Source organism: Myodes glareolus, chromosome 5 (genome assembly GCF_982192425.1).
Source record: "Myodes glareolus chromosome 5, mMyoGla1.1, whole genome shotgun sequence".
Taxonomy (NCBI): domain Eukaryota; kingdom Metazoa; phylum Chordata; class Mammalia; order Rodentia; family Cricetidae; genus Myodes; species Myodes glareolus.
In genome coordinates, this window is record NC_142030.1 from 84,518,477 (window position 1) to 84,536,431 (window position 17,955).

The 17,955-nt window shown below is 40.6% G+C and overlaps 1 protein-coding gene across 1 annotated transcript in view; it reads right to left on the reverse strand.

Moving 5' to 3' along the window:
• Positions 1–745: 745 nt before the first annotated feature.
• The window catches only part of Aspm (assembly factor for spindle microtubules), a 42,944-nt gene continuing 25,734 nt past the window's right edge, over positions 746–17,955 (reverse strand). The window contains exons 18-27 of the mRNA XM_048430965.3: positions 11,685–15,578; positions 10,176–10,342; positions 8,770–8,863; positions 6,750–6,905; positions 5,821–6,012; positions 5,507–5,699; positions 5,220–5,374; positions 3,895–4,071; positions 2,631–2,800; positions 746–1,025 (exon numbers count right to left, since the gene is read on the reverse strand). Coding sequence (XP_048286922.3) covers positions 923–1,025; positions 2,631–2,800; positions 3,895–4,071; positions 5,220–5,374; positions 5,507–5,699; positions 5,821–6,012; positions 6,750–6,905; positions 8,770–8,863; positions 10,176–10,342; positions 11,685–15,578 — 5,301 coding nt within the window. The 3' untranslated portion in view covers positions 746–922. The remainder of the gene's footprint in view (positions 1,026–2,630; positions 2,801–3,894; positions 4,072–5,219; positions 5,375–5,506; positions 5,700–5,820; positions 6,013–6,749; positions 6,906–8,769; positions 8,864–10,175; positions 10,343–11,684; positions 15,579–17,955) is intronic.

Consider the following 17,955-nt stretch of genomic DNA (forward strand, 5'->3'; position numbering starts at 1 on the left):
AGGAAAGTTAAGAACCACTGGAAAAGGAGTGGCCTTCTTGAAAAAAAATGTGTCACTAGGGGTGGGCAATGGAGTTTCAAAAGCCCATGTCAACCCCAGAGTCTCTCTCTACCTGTGGATCAGGATGTAGAACTCTCAGTTACTTCTACAGCACTGTGTCCACCTGCATGTCACCATGCTCCCAGCCATTGTGATAATGCACTAACCTCTGAAACTGAAAGGAAGTATAAATTAAATGTTTTCCTTTATAAGAGTTGCAGAGGTCATGGTATCTTCCACAAGAATAGAAAACCGAATAAGAGAAATAGGAAACTGAAGATAAATAGTCTTCTGGGGTTACTTTATATTCTTCTCTCATATAAGATTGTATTCACATCTTCAATTTCCAATATTTGCTTTAAAAATGTGTCTCAAGTTATATACAAATAAAAGACAATATTCTTTTTCCTTTATGGATGAGATTACATTCAAGGAAATACTTTAAGCTGACAGACACACATATTGTAATCATCTTATGACAAGTAGGCTTTCATATGTATAGAGCCACTGCCACCTAGTCAGCTCTGAAAACATGCATACAGATGACATAATAGGGACTTAACATGTTGCATTAGAACATACGCACATAGAAATACATAATACATACATAATGATTAGTGAAAAGAAATTATGAATCTGAAGAAGAGCAGGAAGTTGGATATGGAACGGTTTGGAGGAAAAAAATGTAATGAAGTTATAACCTCAATAATTTATAAAAACAGTAAAAATGAAAACTTTAATAAACAATTCAGTAACAAATAATACATATTTTTATTTTATACAAAGTCATATTTAAAAGTTTACACTGAAAGTAAAAGCTGCTCCATGTATCCATGATTGGCACGACTTTTTTATAGTCCTACACTGAAAGCATTTCCATTTACTAATAAGGAATGCCAAGGGTATCCATCACCAGTTGAATAGCTTGCAATGAGTCTGTGATTTCTTCCATATTATCACGCCTCAAAACCCTCTGGGAATTAAGTCTGTTTAAGAGAAGAAAAAAAAACCACCAGCATTAATGATGTTTCTGTTAAAAAAGAGTTACCTTCACGATATGGGAGAGCTTCTCATTATAGGTTATACTGTCTATATATTGTTTCTGTTCATCTACAAAGCTGGCTAAGTCTTTTCTCAGTTTTTGCCACCATTCGAAGTACCATCCGCATCCATAAATGATCAATGTTCACCCTGTCACCCCTTGTACACTTTCTTCCTGTACTTCCTTAGCCTTAACTGTCCTTTCTCACAGGCATAAACGAGGTTTGTAAACTGCATGGCCACTCAATTTAGACTTCCATTCTGCAAACCCCACCTCTGATTTCCAGCAAACCACATGTTTTATTTAAGCCTCTAAACAAAGTTTTCCACCTCACCAAGGTCTCCAATTCATTCAGCCTTCAGTATACACTACAGTTAGTATGAATATCAGCATAGGTATGTCAATAATCTTCTTTGAAAATGCTATCACCTTTATTCCTCCCCTATAACATGAATCTGGAAAATTCAACCATGTTTCAAAACTGAATCAAAGTGTCTGCTTTCCATTCCTACACAGATGAATGCTGGTCATGAAACACTAGACACTGGCTTGCTTCCTGGCTCCAGCCCATGTTTTAAGCGGGACCTCGGCCTTTATTTCCTAGCACATTGCTTCTCTCTCTCCACAGTGATGACCAGTTTCATCCTTGCTTCTTTGCAGATGTCTCTACTCCCTCTCAGGCACTTCCGCATTTGAGGTTATAATCACATACATCAGTCACTGAGAAAATGGGGAGGAAGGGCCACGTATCCTCTCAAATCCTCTCAAAGAAATTCCTCCTATCTGCATTCCTATTTTATTGTTCTTTCCTGTAGAGTAACTAGAGAATCTGGACACTGATAAGAAGACCAAATGATTCTAACCCGGAGTCACTTTCATCTGGCCTCAATGCTACAGAGATCCTGAAATAAGGATACACTGGTTTCTATTGCCACCTGGGCTCTCCTGCTCAGTTACAGGAGATTGGCTGTTTATCAATGGCTGATTGACATTTTGCTTCGAGATCAATGGTTCTCAGGCCTGCCCAAAACAAATCCCACGGTTTGAATGCCTGCCATTCTGTCATATCTTCAACTTTTTCTTTAGTTTTCGTTGTTCAGGAACTCAGTGTGAACACTATATACCAGCGATAATTGCTTTAAGCCACGTTTCTGGTAATTCGTTACAGCATTCCACAAAACCTAATACAAAGCCTTACAAAGATCTTACCTAGAGGAAGAAATTTGGAAAGTAATTATGGGTAATTATGTAAAGAGCGGGGACTGCCATTTTGGCCAAAAGGGACTTTTGACAGTTGACACATAACGCGTTTTTACTTTAACATAGAAAACAAGTGACATAATTATAACCAGCATCCTAGCAAGCTTTTTAGCTACTTAAAACAGGGTATGTGTTGAGTGAATAAGCAACGCCCAAAGCCATAGCAATGGTGATTTATTATGTACTTAGATCTCCTCCACTCACCCAGTGTTCGCCTCCTGTTCAAAATGTAAACACTTATTAAATGAACCCATCGCACACGAATTGCAGACCACATTTAACCACTTACCTTGAAACTATCCTCGTCTTCACAGATCTTTCTGGTAGAAAAGGAAAGGCTATACAGGAATTCTTCTTTTGTTTATCAAATAACCCTTCTGTATTCACTTTATGCTTAGGAACTGTACATTTGTAGAGGTGACAAATGCGATCAATAACTTTTGCTCTACTTTGTACATCCTAAAAAAGAGAAAATTACAGTTGTTAAAAACTGGCAAGAATTAAATTTCTTTCTGCAGGAAATCATGAATGATCAATACTATGCTTTTCAGCTTTTAAGAAAGGAGAAACGCTCTCTAAAGTGAGCAGGTAGATTGATTTAAATTATTAACTAATTTGCAAGTTAGTTATTAAAAAGGCATATACTAAAAAGGTTACACATGGAATACAGAAAGTAAAGACTCTAGCCAATCCACCTATCATGTCCAGATACCAAGACATCCACTTTTCCAAAGAGAACCTCTTCCTGTCACTGATGCAAACCCAGATGATGTTGGCACATCTGCACTTGCCTCTTTCCTAAAGTTTCCTTATCCACCCATCCTCTCCCAGATTCATTCTCTATCAGAATGGCATAAAGCTGAACGGGAGGCTGAGCATGGTAACACAGCCTGTCTACAGTCATTCTAGACCAGCCAGGGCTACACAGTAAGATTCTGTCTCAAAACAAAACAAAACATACACCAAAACCAAAATTAAAACAAAACAACAACAACAACAAAAAAAAAACCCTCACTGAAAATCCCCTCTGGCATAAAACCTTAAATTGTTTCCCAATCTACACAGAAAAAAAAAAAAAAAGCCACAATCTAGGTACAAGCTACGGTTACTCTGTGTTAACAGCTGTAGCTAGAGGCTCAGTAGTCTCAGCACTAGGTAATAGGAACGTCAGCAGGATAGGGTAAGGATGACCACGGACAGCGTAAGGCCCCGGTCACACAAATCTGCCTTCTAACACACTGGGGTGTGTTAGTCTTCCCAGGGAACTGCTTAAATGGATGCAATAAATTCTATTTTCAGAGTTAACTTTCCCCCTTTTATAGACTGTGCTTCAGGGCCGGGTCATGCCAAGCAAGTGCTCTACTAATGAACAGTTTCCCAGCCCCAGAGTCGGGTTCTTTATGACTAGACAAATGTTTGTGTGAATTCATTTCTATCATTGAACAAAGCAGGTTTGCATACATATACAGCTCTACTTTAGTGTGATAACTAAAGAAGACATACAAGTCAAAGACATTAAACATCTAGGAGAAAGGCGACTGATCAGCACTCACGGAAGCACAGTGCTCTGTCTTACACAGCACAGCCAGCAAGCAGCAAGTTCTTGTGAAAATGCTCGCGCTCTTCTCGGCGACTCTGTCACCAGGCTTCTGCTGGTACACTTGCAGCAGCTGCAGCAGCGTGTCCACACAGTTCTTAACTTCATACACGGCTGAGGTTGTCTTCTCATACTTAAAGAGACCAGAATGAAATGAAAACTTACAAGGAACACATGGCTTTACACCACCTAACCACAAAATAAGGGCAGAGCCAAGTCTTTGGAGCATCTGCAGCAAGTGAAAAAGATCTCATGATGACATTTTATTATCGCTGATCCTGTGCTACAGACACATCCCGACCTTAATCGTTTCACCCCACCCATTTTTACAGTTTTGAAGTGAACCAGAGCCTAAATTGAGAGAAAGAGAGAGAGCGAGAGAGAGAGAGAGAGAGAGAGAGAGAGAGAGAGAGAGAGAGAGAATATCTTAAAGTAGATAAAAAGAAGCTTTTAAAGACCATGGTAGTAAGACTCTCACAAGGTAACTTTCTGTGATTACAATAGGATAACAGCAGAGAAGACCTAGAAGACCTAGCTTCTTGAGAAGATGAAATTGCTATAAAATAAAATGATAAATTTAATACTAGGTCTATAATACATTTTCATGACTTATTTGTTTAACCATGTCATTAGATTCACACTGAAATGTGCACCATCCTAAAATAACAAAGCATCACCAGGTAACACAGCAGTCTCTGGAGATGCCTCTGGTGTGATGACAGATGGCCTCAGTAACACCAGGGCGGTCCTGGACTGCACTCATGTTACAGGTGAACAGCATGAAGCACAGACACTCTACATAAGCTGCAACAACACAGAGGTCTGGGACCAAAATCCAGACTTCGGCATGGAGTCCACTCTCTCCCACCGCCTCTCGTCAGCGGGAGCTTGGTTCAGGAGACGGGTCAGTAGGGAATCTCTTCTGGTAATGCCTGGGCTGTGTGTAACTTAGTACGTCCTATCGCTATATCTCCTCTGTAAAATGGAATAGAAACTACTCTAGAGACTTAGACAAAATTAAATAACTCAGAAATTACCAGCACGTAGGCAGTAAATGGTAAACATGCTGTGAGCAAAATAAATGAAATCATATAAAAACTAGCTTTTCCATATACGGCCATGTTAATTAACATTTTTTTTTTTTACTCCCAGAAAGACTCTTGTGCATAACTGAATTCAAAAACAGAAGCCTGATGTAATAATAAGGAAACATAAAGTTTAATTTGCAGGGCCATACTTCATATTGACAATGAATATTTTGCTATTAAAATGGAAAGCTACCTTTGCTACATTCAGCAACACTTGGACAGCATACCCAACAACTTCCATACAGGGAACACTTCGATTACAACCCCGGATCACATCGAAGATGGTAGAAGCGGCTCCACTTTCAGCCATGCTCTCGCAGCAAAGTGGAGATAATCTGGTAACGACCTCTGAGAGGAAACAAATGAATAAGCAAGAAATTCACTGCAACATAACGGAGTTTTAGGAGACACCGATTATTCTGCATTCCTAGGGAAAATGTAATCCTACTCTTAAGCATGGCATTGCTACAGGAAACTAACCCAGGTGCTTCAAGGCCTCCAGGATGGCAGACAAGTGCTTGTACGTCAGCAGGTAATGCAGCGCGCGCTCAGTTCTTCTGTAGAGCTTATTTTCCTCCTCAACGTTCTTACTGACAGCTCGAAGGCTTCGTCGTATAGCTTTAATTTCTGTGCGATCATTTTTCTTCCTACAAGAATAGCCTCTCCACAAAGCCTTAACAAACAGGTATAACAGAGTCATTGAAAAATGACAGCCAGTAATGTATGGGACGTATATATCAACTGAAGCTGTAACTCAGATTGTAACCTTGGGCTAAAACTAAACTTGAACTTACCTGAATCCTAGTGGCACTGGTGTTGATTTTTTCCTGTCTTCTGCGCAGGAGGAAGTGGCGGACTGCCCTCTGTAGCACTGATGCTGCCTTGTTCTGCTGGTGCTGACACTCTTGAACTTCACGGTTAGGTTTTATGATCTGATGATGCTGTTCAGTTAACCTCTTTTGTTGTAATCTTCTTCGAAACCATCTCTATTCAAAACATGGTTTTTCACTTTTATTTCAGAACATATGTGAGTCAACATATACATACACGTGTCTATGCATATGTCTGTGCATGTATTTTCATATATGTATGCATACACATATGCATGTATATACATTTATATGCAAAAATGAAAAGAATATTGATAGACCTTTTGACTCTACTTTGAGGTATCATTTCCCTACTCCACTTGGAGCAAAGCCTTCTAGCTCTTTTGAATATATGTGGGGACAGATTACAACATATATGAGTCCTATCAAACTCTGCTTCATTTTGTAACTTGTTTTCTACCCAAATATTTTATATATAAATATATATCAGTATATACAAAAAGAAAATTTTCCCCTATAAATTACAATACAGATATCAAATAGAAAAATAGGCTATGAGCTTTAAAATATTTGAAATAGTAAGAAATAGTCATATAGGGACTTAAATGACTAATGAATTTAGGGAAAAAATAGAAATGACAGTAAACAACTAAATCCAAACAAAGATATATTTCCATTCCCATTCATTAGATTGGCAATTTCCGAATGTCTTCTGAGGCCACTGTTGGACAAGGGTGTAGAGAAACAAGTATCTACAGAGTGGATGAATACAATTACATCAGTGGATGAACACTGGCCCACAAAACATCGCCCAGTTTCTAGCCCTTAATGCATCCTGTGATCTAACAGTCTAATATTCTGTGACCTTACGTCAGTGCAGAGGACGAGCTAACCTGAATAGAGATGACTGAATTAACCTGCGCCTTAGCCTTAGCGTTCCTCAAAGCCACGTGGCTTCTATAGGCTCGCTGGATTCTAAGGGCACACATGTGACAGTATGCAGCCGCTGTAAAGTGGCGAAGTCGAATTCTGGCTTTCTCTTCTGAAACCTAAAGCACAGAAAGAAAACATTTCAATAGAAAAATAGGCAAAATACATTAAAATAATTCAAGCAGAAAATATATAAAGTATTTTTATCTCAGCATATAACATTATATAAACAAAATGTATTGACTGTAACTAGTAGTTATTTTCACTTTAATTCAAAGTAATTATAATTCTTTACTATACTGTCGTATGGAGGCTGCTTGTTTGTTCCTGGCTGCTTAGACCCGAAATAATCACACAAATTCCACATCACTATACAATAGTTCTGATAAAATAACTCATATAACAAGACACAAAAGCAGAATTCTGAGCCCTTTACTAAAGAAAAACAGCTTTTAGGTTAACAAGCTTACTGGAAGACTGTTTTAAGGCAGATCAGTACTCAGGGAGAGGCAGGTAAAAGGTTTGTAAAGATTACAGCATTGCTGTAAGAGGTGATAAGATTCAGAGATGGAAAAGCTGACAAATTTCACCTCTCGGCATTGGATACTGCAGCATAAGTACGTGTGTGTGTGTGTGTGTGTGTGCGCGCGCGTGTGCGTGTCTTTCTCCAGCATTAGATACTGCAGCATAAGTACTGGGGCGGGGCCATGTAAGAGCTTTCTACTATGACATTTGACTTTAGATTTCTTTCTTTCTTTACCTTTTTTTTGAGGGGGGGACGGGGCGGAATATTTTTTGAGACAGGATTTCTCTGTAGCTTTGGAGCCTCTACTGGAACTCGCTCTGTACGCCAACCTGGCCTTGAACTCACTGAGATCCACCTGCCTCTGCCTCCTGAGTGCTGCGATTAAAGTTGTGCACCACCACCGCCAGGCTTGACTTTAGATTTCTAATTTTGATTTAATGAATATAAGATTTCTCCCTTTAAAGTTCAAATCTAATTTTTTTTCTATGCAGGAAAGTTCAAATCTAATTATTTTTTTCTATGCAGGAGTTCACATATCCTTAGCCCCAATGTCATGGCCTTCCTAAAGGAAAAGAATCCTTAGTGAAGATGTGGCTATCACAGGAACGGTTCTTAGAGCTGCTAGAGAGGCCTCCTCACAAACTTCACACTCTTGGCAGTTCTTTTGCTAAATGTTATTGCAAAAAAAAAAAAAAAAAAAAAAAAAGAAAACATTTTGTGTCTTTGGTATGACAATCTATGCAAAGAAATAGGATAACAGAATCACAGAACAACAATAAATCTATGACACCCGATGACCCTGTTGGATGGCTGTGTGAGCGGAATTGAGTTAACGATTGTATCGATTTGATAGTGTTCTGCAAAATCCAAATTTGTCACAGCTTAACATCAAATACTTTTAATTTTACTCTACAATATTTACTCTTTTCCTTACTAACCAACCATGTACCAATGCTTGTAAAATAACTAAACTTTTAAAATTTGATATATTCTATCCTTTCATACTTCCTTGTAACCCTGGCTTGTACGTCACTCTATATGAACAAACAATGGATCTCTGCTGTAGAAAGGACTGCTCTCCCTTGTAACCTCTAAAACGGGCTTGTATCAAACAAGCAGGTCGATGTCTTCATGACGAAAGAGGTGCAAGGAACATTAATACGTAGGAATAAGATTTTCAAGCTCACCATAAGACGAGCTGCAATAAAAAAGTATATATTTTCCAAACATAATTGACTTTCACTGTAATCATGAAAACTTTAAGTTTGAGAATACATTTTTTTAATATACACACACATAACATCCTGGCAAAAATCATATTGTTAAGAGTGAATATAATTTTAATGGACTGAAACAGATGTGTAGCAAACAAATGCACAGTCCAACCTTTAACATTCTTCCTGAGTTATTTCCTGATGTGGGTCTGGGAAAATGGGTTGATTTTTATTTACACTTACTTTTAAAATCAACTTCTCACGAGCTACTCTTGCAGAGAGTGTAGCTCTCCACTTCCTCTGAATTAAAATTGCTGATGCTCTCATCTTCAAGAACCTGAAAAGTAGATTAGAAAGTAACTTAAATCAGTTTAATCTGGTCAGCGCTGCCCCCACAACACTGAGGAGAAAGAAAATATAAGGAGAGCAATGATGCACAATGCAGAAGTGCGCCTTACGCTTCAGCTCCAGCACTCAGATTTCACCACAAGGAGAGCCAGGTTTGCAACTAACAAATTTCTACTGCATGAAAATAAACTCTGAACAAAGAATTTTGTACATTTTTCAAAAGTCTTATTAGGAATTAGAAAAATTCCTGGATGAAGGAGGTGGTAATTGAAATAAAGTCCTCGAAGGAGAAAGGGACTCTTACTGGGAAACAGGTCAGCATCACATGAACATGACACAGGACAAAATAGCAATGACAAGCCTTTAACACCGTGATCCTTAGAAAACAAGGCTGAGCTTCAGAGAGAATCGCTTGCAAATGGTACAAGAAACACAAGCATATACCTTAATACTAACATTAAACATCACCTACGAATTAGCCCATTTCACCAACAGTATTGGTCAAGGAGTTCCTCAAATTCAGGAAGTCCTCTTTAGTGAATTTTAAGCAATATCTGATGCAGTAGCTCATCAATTCTGGATATAGAAAAATTCTTATACTATGGCATAAAAATAATAAAAGGATATCTATCTAGTAAAATTTTATGAACATTTTAAAAATGAAATAGGAATAAGAGGACAGACTGATAACCAGGCTCCTCATCACTAAGGAAAAAGTTGATGGAAAATAACACACCCCAAAACAAAAACAAAATCCGGACTGCTCAACCAGTAGAGTGTCTGCTGGATTCAGATCCTCAGTGCCCAGGTAAAAGCCAGTCATAGCTGAGCAGTTGTGCACCTAGCACTGAGGTGTGGAGACAGGCAGGTCCTGAGCTTGCTGGGTACTCACTCTAGTTAACGGGTGAGTTCAGTCACAGACCCTGTCTCGAAAAATAAGCGGACAGAGATCACCTCTGTCTCTCCCTGCACTCACACATACATCACACACACAAAAGCCAACAACTGTTGCTAGCGGCTAAATCAACAAAGAAAGCAGATGTCAACACTAAGCCAGTTCACTCACGTTCTAATCTGTGGTCCTTTTAGTCATCCCTTTGGATTGAATTAAACACATAAATACTTTTTACTAAATTATACTATCCGAGTTGTACTTTATATAAAAAGATAGAAGGATATATTTTTACAAACGCACAATTTCGAAGAGTTGATAAGTTGAACATATCAACTATTTAAAAGAAAACAAGCAGTATTACTTTACCTAGGATCCTACACACTTCCATAGAGTTATAAAACCTTACCTCATTCTCTCCAGCTTGGCGCAGAAGTAGCCTTGAATAATTTTAGCAGCTCGTAACAAAGCTGTGTATCTCCTGCGTGTTGTCCAACACCTATACCAAGCTTGAATCCTGCAGGCAGCTTCCACTTTGGATAAGTGTTTTCTAGCTTTATGCTTCCTCCAGACAGCCTACATCAAGCATATAAATAGAATAAGGAAACAGTAATGGTCTAAGGTTACAAACTAGAAAGATCTTATGCAGTTAATGTTATATTAATTGCATATATAAAACAGTTAATATACAATTAATGGAAACAAAATGTTAATTGCAAAAATCAAGTTGGACTCCACCTGTTTACTAGACAGACACACACTGAACCTTCTGGCAGCAGTGGTTATTACAAGAGTGTATGTGCAGTATACTCTTGATAATAAACACTGTGTGGCTGGCTGCCAGCCCACTTCAGCACAGTCTAATTGGAAGTTTAAAACTGTAAGCTATGAACGATTTGTTTAAAACCAGATAAACACACACTATCCTCAATACACCCGGAAGAACAGAAATAAACTCTACTTTCTGAAGAGAGCGCAAACAGCCCCCTCTCCACATTCGTTTGTGATTATATGCTCTGCCTGCAGCAGAATTTTGAAAGAATAGTCAGATTTTCTCATTTCAGCAACATTAACATAATAATTCCTATAACTTACTCAATTAAAAATTCAAAAAATGATTAATCTTTATAGCAACAAAATATAGAAATCATGGACCAGAGAAATTAAATAACTGTTGATCTACAATTCAAATGGTACAAGGACTATTATAGCTAATATTTATAAATATCTTGTGAAATAAAATACCTCCCAAGCCTACTTATATAAAATAAAATTCAGTTGACTTTTCATGAGATTAGTTTGGCTTTTCTATCATGTAGCTGATGCAATCCTTAATTAAAAACTAAAGCCCACTGATTCTCAGCATCTGGAATTTGAGCACACTTCCTGTTCTCCCCCAATCCTTGGTTTCTTGATACCAAGTTCTCAGCTTACTTGTTTCTTAGGATCATGTAGACTTTGCTCAATACTCTTAAGTTCTTATGTTCTCCAGATCCAGGCCTTAGGTTCTCTTCTTCCTAGACATTCTTCCCCAGGTTCAATGATCAGAATGTGATAAAACTGTACAAATCAAAGTAAAACACCCACTGCACTTCTGACCTTCAGTGAAACAGTGAGCTGCCTTAGTAGACATCCTGCTGGGATACCTGTGTGCTCCACACTGAGCTCCTCAGCATCTCAAACCCTTGCATCTGATTCCTGTGGTCATGAAGGGTATGTCTGCAGAACTGCTAACATTTTATTTCCTTTCAAAACTGATCTATAATAATGTCATACCACCACTATGTGTGTGTGTGTGTGTGTGTGTGTGTGTGTGTGTGTTGTGTGTATTTCTTTGCTCAATAAAAAGCTTTAGCACATGCATTTGGCGGAGAGACTCTAGTGTGGTAGGCAGGTACTTCAGTGACACATTACTCACCTGGTAGCCTCTTTCAGATTCCATTTGCCTCCTTGCTTTAAAGGCTCTGAAATGCTTCTGTATAACCAAGGCAGCCTCATGCTGCTGCTGAGTTTGTTTTGCGGTGTCCAGATCCAGAAAATGCATCTGAATAAGAGTTGTTTCTTCCTTATTGGCATTGAGCAAAAGAGCTTGCTGTCTCTTTTTATTTGCTCTATATTTTTCTTGTACTACTTTTGCCGCCCACCGAAGCTGCTGGTAGAAACGCTGCTTCCTATGCATCCTATATGTGCTTTGTATTATGACAGCAGCACTATGCTTTTCTTTTAAAAGCTGGCTCTCTTTCATTCCTCTATGTGCAACTTGAATGACCCCAGCAGAATCCCACTGTCCGACTGGCCTGGTAAGTTTTTCTCTTTGTAGTTTCAAAGCTCTGTATGTTCGATAATGCTGCTGGATTATGATCGAGGCACGCTTCCAAGTGTGAAATCTAACGTATGTTCTGTGCATTCTAAAAGTAGCCTGGATAACAACTGCAGCCCTGTGCATTTCTCGTAACTTCTTTTTGACCACCAGTCTTCGATAAGATGACTGTATTGTAATGGCTGCCTTCCGTAAATGCAAGAATTGGTGCAACTTACGCCTGGTGCAAATGGTGGCTCGATATTTCCTCTGAACAAATATAGCGGCGCTTCTGAGAGCCATGAATCTCCTCCTTACTACTAGGGCTCTAAATTTACTCTGAATAAGGACTGCAGAAGAATGCATCGTCTTCAACTGACTTCTGGTTTTCATTCCCCTAAAGGCGGCCTGGAGGATCACAGCAGCATGTCTCTGTCGGACGAAAAGCTGCCTCTGCAGTTTTGCAGCTCTGTGTGCGTGGTATTGCTTCTGGATCACAGCTGCGGCCTGTCTCAAACACTGGTACCTCACGCAGGCTCTGTGCATCCTGAAGGCGGCCTGGATCACAGTGGCAGCCCTGTGCATCTTTTGCAACCTTTTCCTCACCACCCATCCTCTGTATGACGACTGGATCTTAATAACTGCCTTCTCCCACAGAGATTGTTGCTGATACTTGCTGTGACGATTTGCACGGTATTGTCTCTGGATCCAAATAACAGTTTTCCTGAGAGAGAGGAATTTCCTTCTCAGCAGTAGCGTTCTGTATCTCCTCTGAATGAGAGTGGCAGCGAAATGCATAGCTTTTAGATGTCGCCTAGCTTTCTGTCCCCTGAAGGCAGCCTGAATGACTATTACAGAACGTCTCAGTCTACGGTAGCTCTGAAACTGAATGTTTCTTTCTCTCACTGCTCGGAATCTCTGCTGCATCATTTTCGCTACCCTCCGTAACCTACAAAAATAAGTTTGCTGTCTGTATCTTCGAAAGTGAGACTGAATGAGTGTGGCTGCAACCCGCATCTTTCTTACAGTCTGCCTCGCTCTTGCTCCTCTCACAGCTGCCTGAAGAGTTCGGACGGCCTGCAGGGTTGTCAGGAACTTTTCACGCTGCATTTTCCCGAGACGATATGCTCTGTATCGCTCTTGAATCACAACAGCTGCTGCTCTCATCCTCTGGTACCTGACTCTCGACTGGTGCATCTTAAACGTGGCTTTAATAAGCGTGGCTGCCACGTGCATGTGTTGAATGTGCCTTCTCACTCTCACTCCTCTGTAAAGAGCCTGAACTTTAATTGCCGTTTTCTTTAAGGTAAGATACTGCTGATGGTGCTGGGCTGTGAGCTTACTACTCCGGTACCACCTCTGAATTACAACTGCTGAAGCTCTATAGCTCGTGTACTTCTTTCGGCTTCTGTAAGCTCTAAACTTAGACTGAAGAGTGGCTGCTGCTTTGTTGTATTCTTTTATTTCTCTTCTCACCTTCATACCACGGTAAGCGGACTGCAAAATTATCACAGCTGCTCTCGTTTCTAAGTATAAACGGCGCTGTTCTCTGCCAACTTTGTACGCCCTGTAACACACCTGAATCTGAAGAGCAGCTGCTTTCAAGGCCTTCCACCTCCTTCGCTGGACGTGCATTCTGTAATAGGACTGTACGAGGGCAGCGCATCTGTGCCGCCGCTCAATCTGTCTTCTCAGTGTCTTTCCCTTCCAGGCAGCCTGCAACACCAGGACTGCGCGGCGGAGCTCAGCGTACTCTGAGCGCTGCCTCTTTCCTGCAGCCCACGCCCTAACACGCTGTTGGAGGACTATTGCTGCTGTTCTCTGTAGTTTAAACTGTTTCTGGGCCAGGACCATTCTAAAAGTAGACTGGATCTTCACTGCGGCCTCATGCTCTCTCCTGAGCTGCTGCCGGACCCTCCAGCCACGGTAGGCAGACTGGAGGGAAACCACAGCCACTCTTGTCTTGAGAAATTGGGTTCTCGTGGCACAAGCGATCCTGTGTGCCCTGTACCATCTCTGAATCTTCACAGCAGACTGAAGCACAGTTTGGAACTTCCTCCTCTGACAGTAGCCCCTAAAAACCCTCTGAATTGTAAGGGCAGCCGTAGACTGCCGCTTGATTATCTGACGGACTTTGTGGCCTCTGAAAGCTGCCTGCAGACAAATGGTTGCTCCTCTGATCTGCAAGAATTTCTCCCTTTGTCTGACTTGGGCTTTATAGGCACAGTAGAAGTTCTGGATGACAGCAGCTGCCTTGCACATCTTGAGGTACCGCTGCCTCATTCTCCTCATTCTGAAGTAAGACTGGAGAGAAATGGCGGCTCTGTTTTGCAGCCTCATCTGCTTTCGGACCAGGTAGCCTCTAAAATACGCCTGCAGCTTGATACAGGACACACGCATCTGCGTGTATTCTCTTCTCTTTTGCACAGCCATCTTTTGGGAACGGTACCACTGCTGGATAAACAGTGCAGCCCCTCTTAAACGTAAATACCGCTTACGTGCTTGTTTCATTCTGACAACTGACTGCAGCTGTATTGCAGCCTTTCTGAAGTTCCGAAAGGTCTTTCTTGATACATACGCCCGATAATGTGACTGAATCTTTATAACAGATGCTACAGTGTGACTGAACATTTTCCTGGCTCGCATCCCTCTGTAGGCAGACTGTAGAGCGATGACTGAAGATCGAATTTTCTGATAAGATGCTAGAGCCTTTCTGGCTGAAACGGAAGCTCTGAAATGGGTCTGAATTATAATAGCTGCTTTCTTTATCTTCTTGTATTTCTGTAATTGCTGGTGTTTTCTTACGTGTGCTTGCAATCTGATAACAATCTTTTTAAGGTTTAAAAATCGACATCTTTCCTGTCTCATTCTCCAATAGGACTGAAGAACACAGGCGGCTCGAATTTGCCTGTGTAAATGGCGAGCCTTCATCCTCCTGAATGCAGCCTGCAGTCGGAGGGCGGCCGCTCGCTTCTGCAGATAGTCAGAGCGTGCTAGCTTCCCCTTCTGATAAGCCCTGAAGTGCATCTGGAGAGTCAGGACAGCGTCTTTCCTTCTCTTATATGACTTTTGGGCTTGAAAGCACCGAAATCTCCTCTGGATGACTACAACACAGGATCTAATATGAATATATTTCTGCACTTCCCGGTGCCTTCTGTACCACGACTGTATCACAACAGCGGATCTTTCTCTCACTTGTTTCCTGAGATGCCATTCTCTGAACGCTCGCTGCAGGGTCACCGCAGCTTTAGTTTGTGACTGCAGCTTGCGCCGCTTCCACCTTCTGAACATAAACTGGATGACAAGACAGGAGGATTTCAGCAGTTTGAATCTTTGCTGATCTTGTTTTCGTCTTAAACACGCACGCCAGCGCCTCTGGATAGTAACTGTGGCCCAACGATAGCGTTTGTAAGACGTAAGAGCAATTTTCATTCTTATCCTAGACTGAAGGATGACTGAATAGTATTTCAACTTCAAAAACTGTTTTCTGGTGGAGTATCTTCTCCAATAAGCCTGAGAAAGGTAAGAACAGAAAAGAAATAAAATATACGTAGCTTTCTGAACTTACCACGCAAAAATGCTCATTTTTCTAGCATTCTGATTTAAAATAACCATCCTAAATGCTGAAGATATGGCTCAGCCACCAAGGTCCATACAACCCAAGTTTGGATCTAACACTCATGTCAGACAGTTCACAATTTTCCAAATGTTAAAATGTCCCAAAAGGAAGGGAAAAAAAAGAAAATGTGCTTATTGGCTACAGGTTTTTTTTTCTCATTTCTTGACATAATGTTCCAGACATTAAAGCCAATAACTGCTGAAGAGTAGTCATTGTAGGAGGCGGTTCAGAAATGTAAAGTACACTGGTTGCTGTGAAAATGCAAAGACCATGCTACTTTATAACAATATGGTCCATACACAGAGCTTTGGAATTGCTAAGGACCTGGAACAAATTCTCTGTGTATGAGACATACAGATGACTGTATATAAAGTCAAAGAAGTAGTTGGCTACAGATTTGCTGACCAGTACGGCCCTTTGTGAGGCCCCATGCTTAGTCAAGGCACACCCAAAGAAATGCTCATTCTGTTGACTGCACTGCTGTAAGCTCAGTGTCTTTTATCACGTGGGCTTTGTTATGGTTCTTCATAACAAGATGTGTAACTATCCTATCTATTTAGGTGCACTCTAGCTTATTTGTGGAAAATGACTTTAAAAGACTAGCTATTTAGAAAGCATTATTTCATTACTATAATTGAAATGAAGGCAAAATAAAGCAGCCACACTGCTCAGAGTTGCAAATATCAAGATTTTAATCTACATCCCTGACAGCTACTTGTTGGTAAATTCCTCAAACTAAAGAGATTGAGGAGCGCGGCCAGCTAGCTGTGTAGCGGCTTCAGCATCACTCTTAGAATCTGTCATTAAATGCTAGCGGATATTATATTAAGGAAGGTTAAGTTAATGTCCTGTCCTAAGAGCCACGCTTATGAGCACAACGGAAATTTTATCAACATTGTGTGTGTCAACTAAAAAATAGCTTACACTCCCAAACCAGCTGGATGCCTGCACAGAACAGACATATAGGCCAAAAACGGGACAGGGGAAATAGAAACCTGTGAACCTGTTGTCACCAGATTGTGAACCGTGATGTTGAAACATACACTGAAGAAAAGACTTTAACGAATGGTGCTGGGAAAACTGGAAATCGACCAGTAGAGAAGCCATCGAGGCCTTTGCCTCTCATCTCATACGGAGCGACTTGAATCAGCGCAGCCCTGAGTAAGATCTGACTGGCGCTGCTGGAGGAGGGAGACCTGCCCGGTGGGATCCCATCAACTCACCGAGCTTCCTCACAGCCAAGGACAGAAACAGAGAACAAAGCCGAACTGGACAGGAAGTAATATCTAGACTAAAAACCCAAACGCGGAAACACCCAAACTCCAGACTGTCCAATCAAGAAGTGCACAAACAAATTAATTAAACAGGTGGTTCTCAGAAGAAAACAAATGATAATAAATACATGAGAGCAGCTTTAACAGCATTCTGGATGGTGAGGAAAATGGGAAGTTTTAAATGCGTGCCAGATTTAGAATACTCACGTTAGTTACCTAAAGCACAATGAAACGATGGGAGAGAAGATGGAAACAATATAGTCCATGTACTAGTGGACAGAGACTGCTGCCCCAGATTACTATAGCCAGAAAAATCGTCATGATTAAAGAAACAAAACAAAACAAAACAAAATAGAAGCTGAAAGAATTCATGACCACTAAATCGCTACTACACAAGATACCTACAGGATAAGGTAATCCAGCACAGGGAACAGGTTCCCAAAAGCCTAGACTTGATGCAATGGGAGGAGGCCATGCTTTGTTCTAGCCCATGGGAGGCCTGCCGCTTTCTGAGTGAAGACAGAGGAGGAGTGGATGCGTGGGACACACACACACACACACACACACACACACACGGGACAGGGACACGGGAGACAGGACTGTTTAGTATGCAAAATAAATGAAAAAAATGTGATTTAAAAAAATTCAGGAATTCCTCAAGCAGGAGAGAAAGATCAATTTATCTAGGAAGCTGTAGGATAGAATACACCATGCTAGCACATATGATAAGCAAATGAGAAATAGAAATAGACCAAACACTAGAAAGCTATTTAACTGACAGAAATTAACACAGTTAATTAACCATAACAACTCTGAAAGTTAATGGTCTCAATTCCCCTGTCAAAAACTGAAAACTAAGACGCTGGATTGATCCCTTCCTTCCGGCCTCTAAAAGACACACCTCACCACTAAAGACTGATACTATCTTTGGGCAAAAGGATGAGAAAAGTAATTCTAAGGAAATGAAAGCGGGAAACAAGCAGCGTCTCTCCATTCT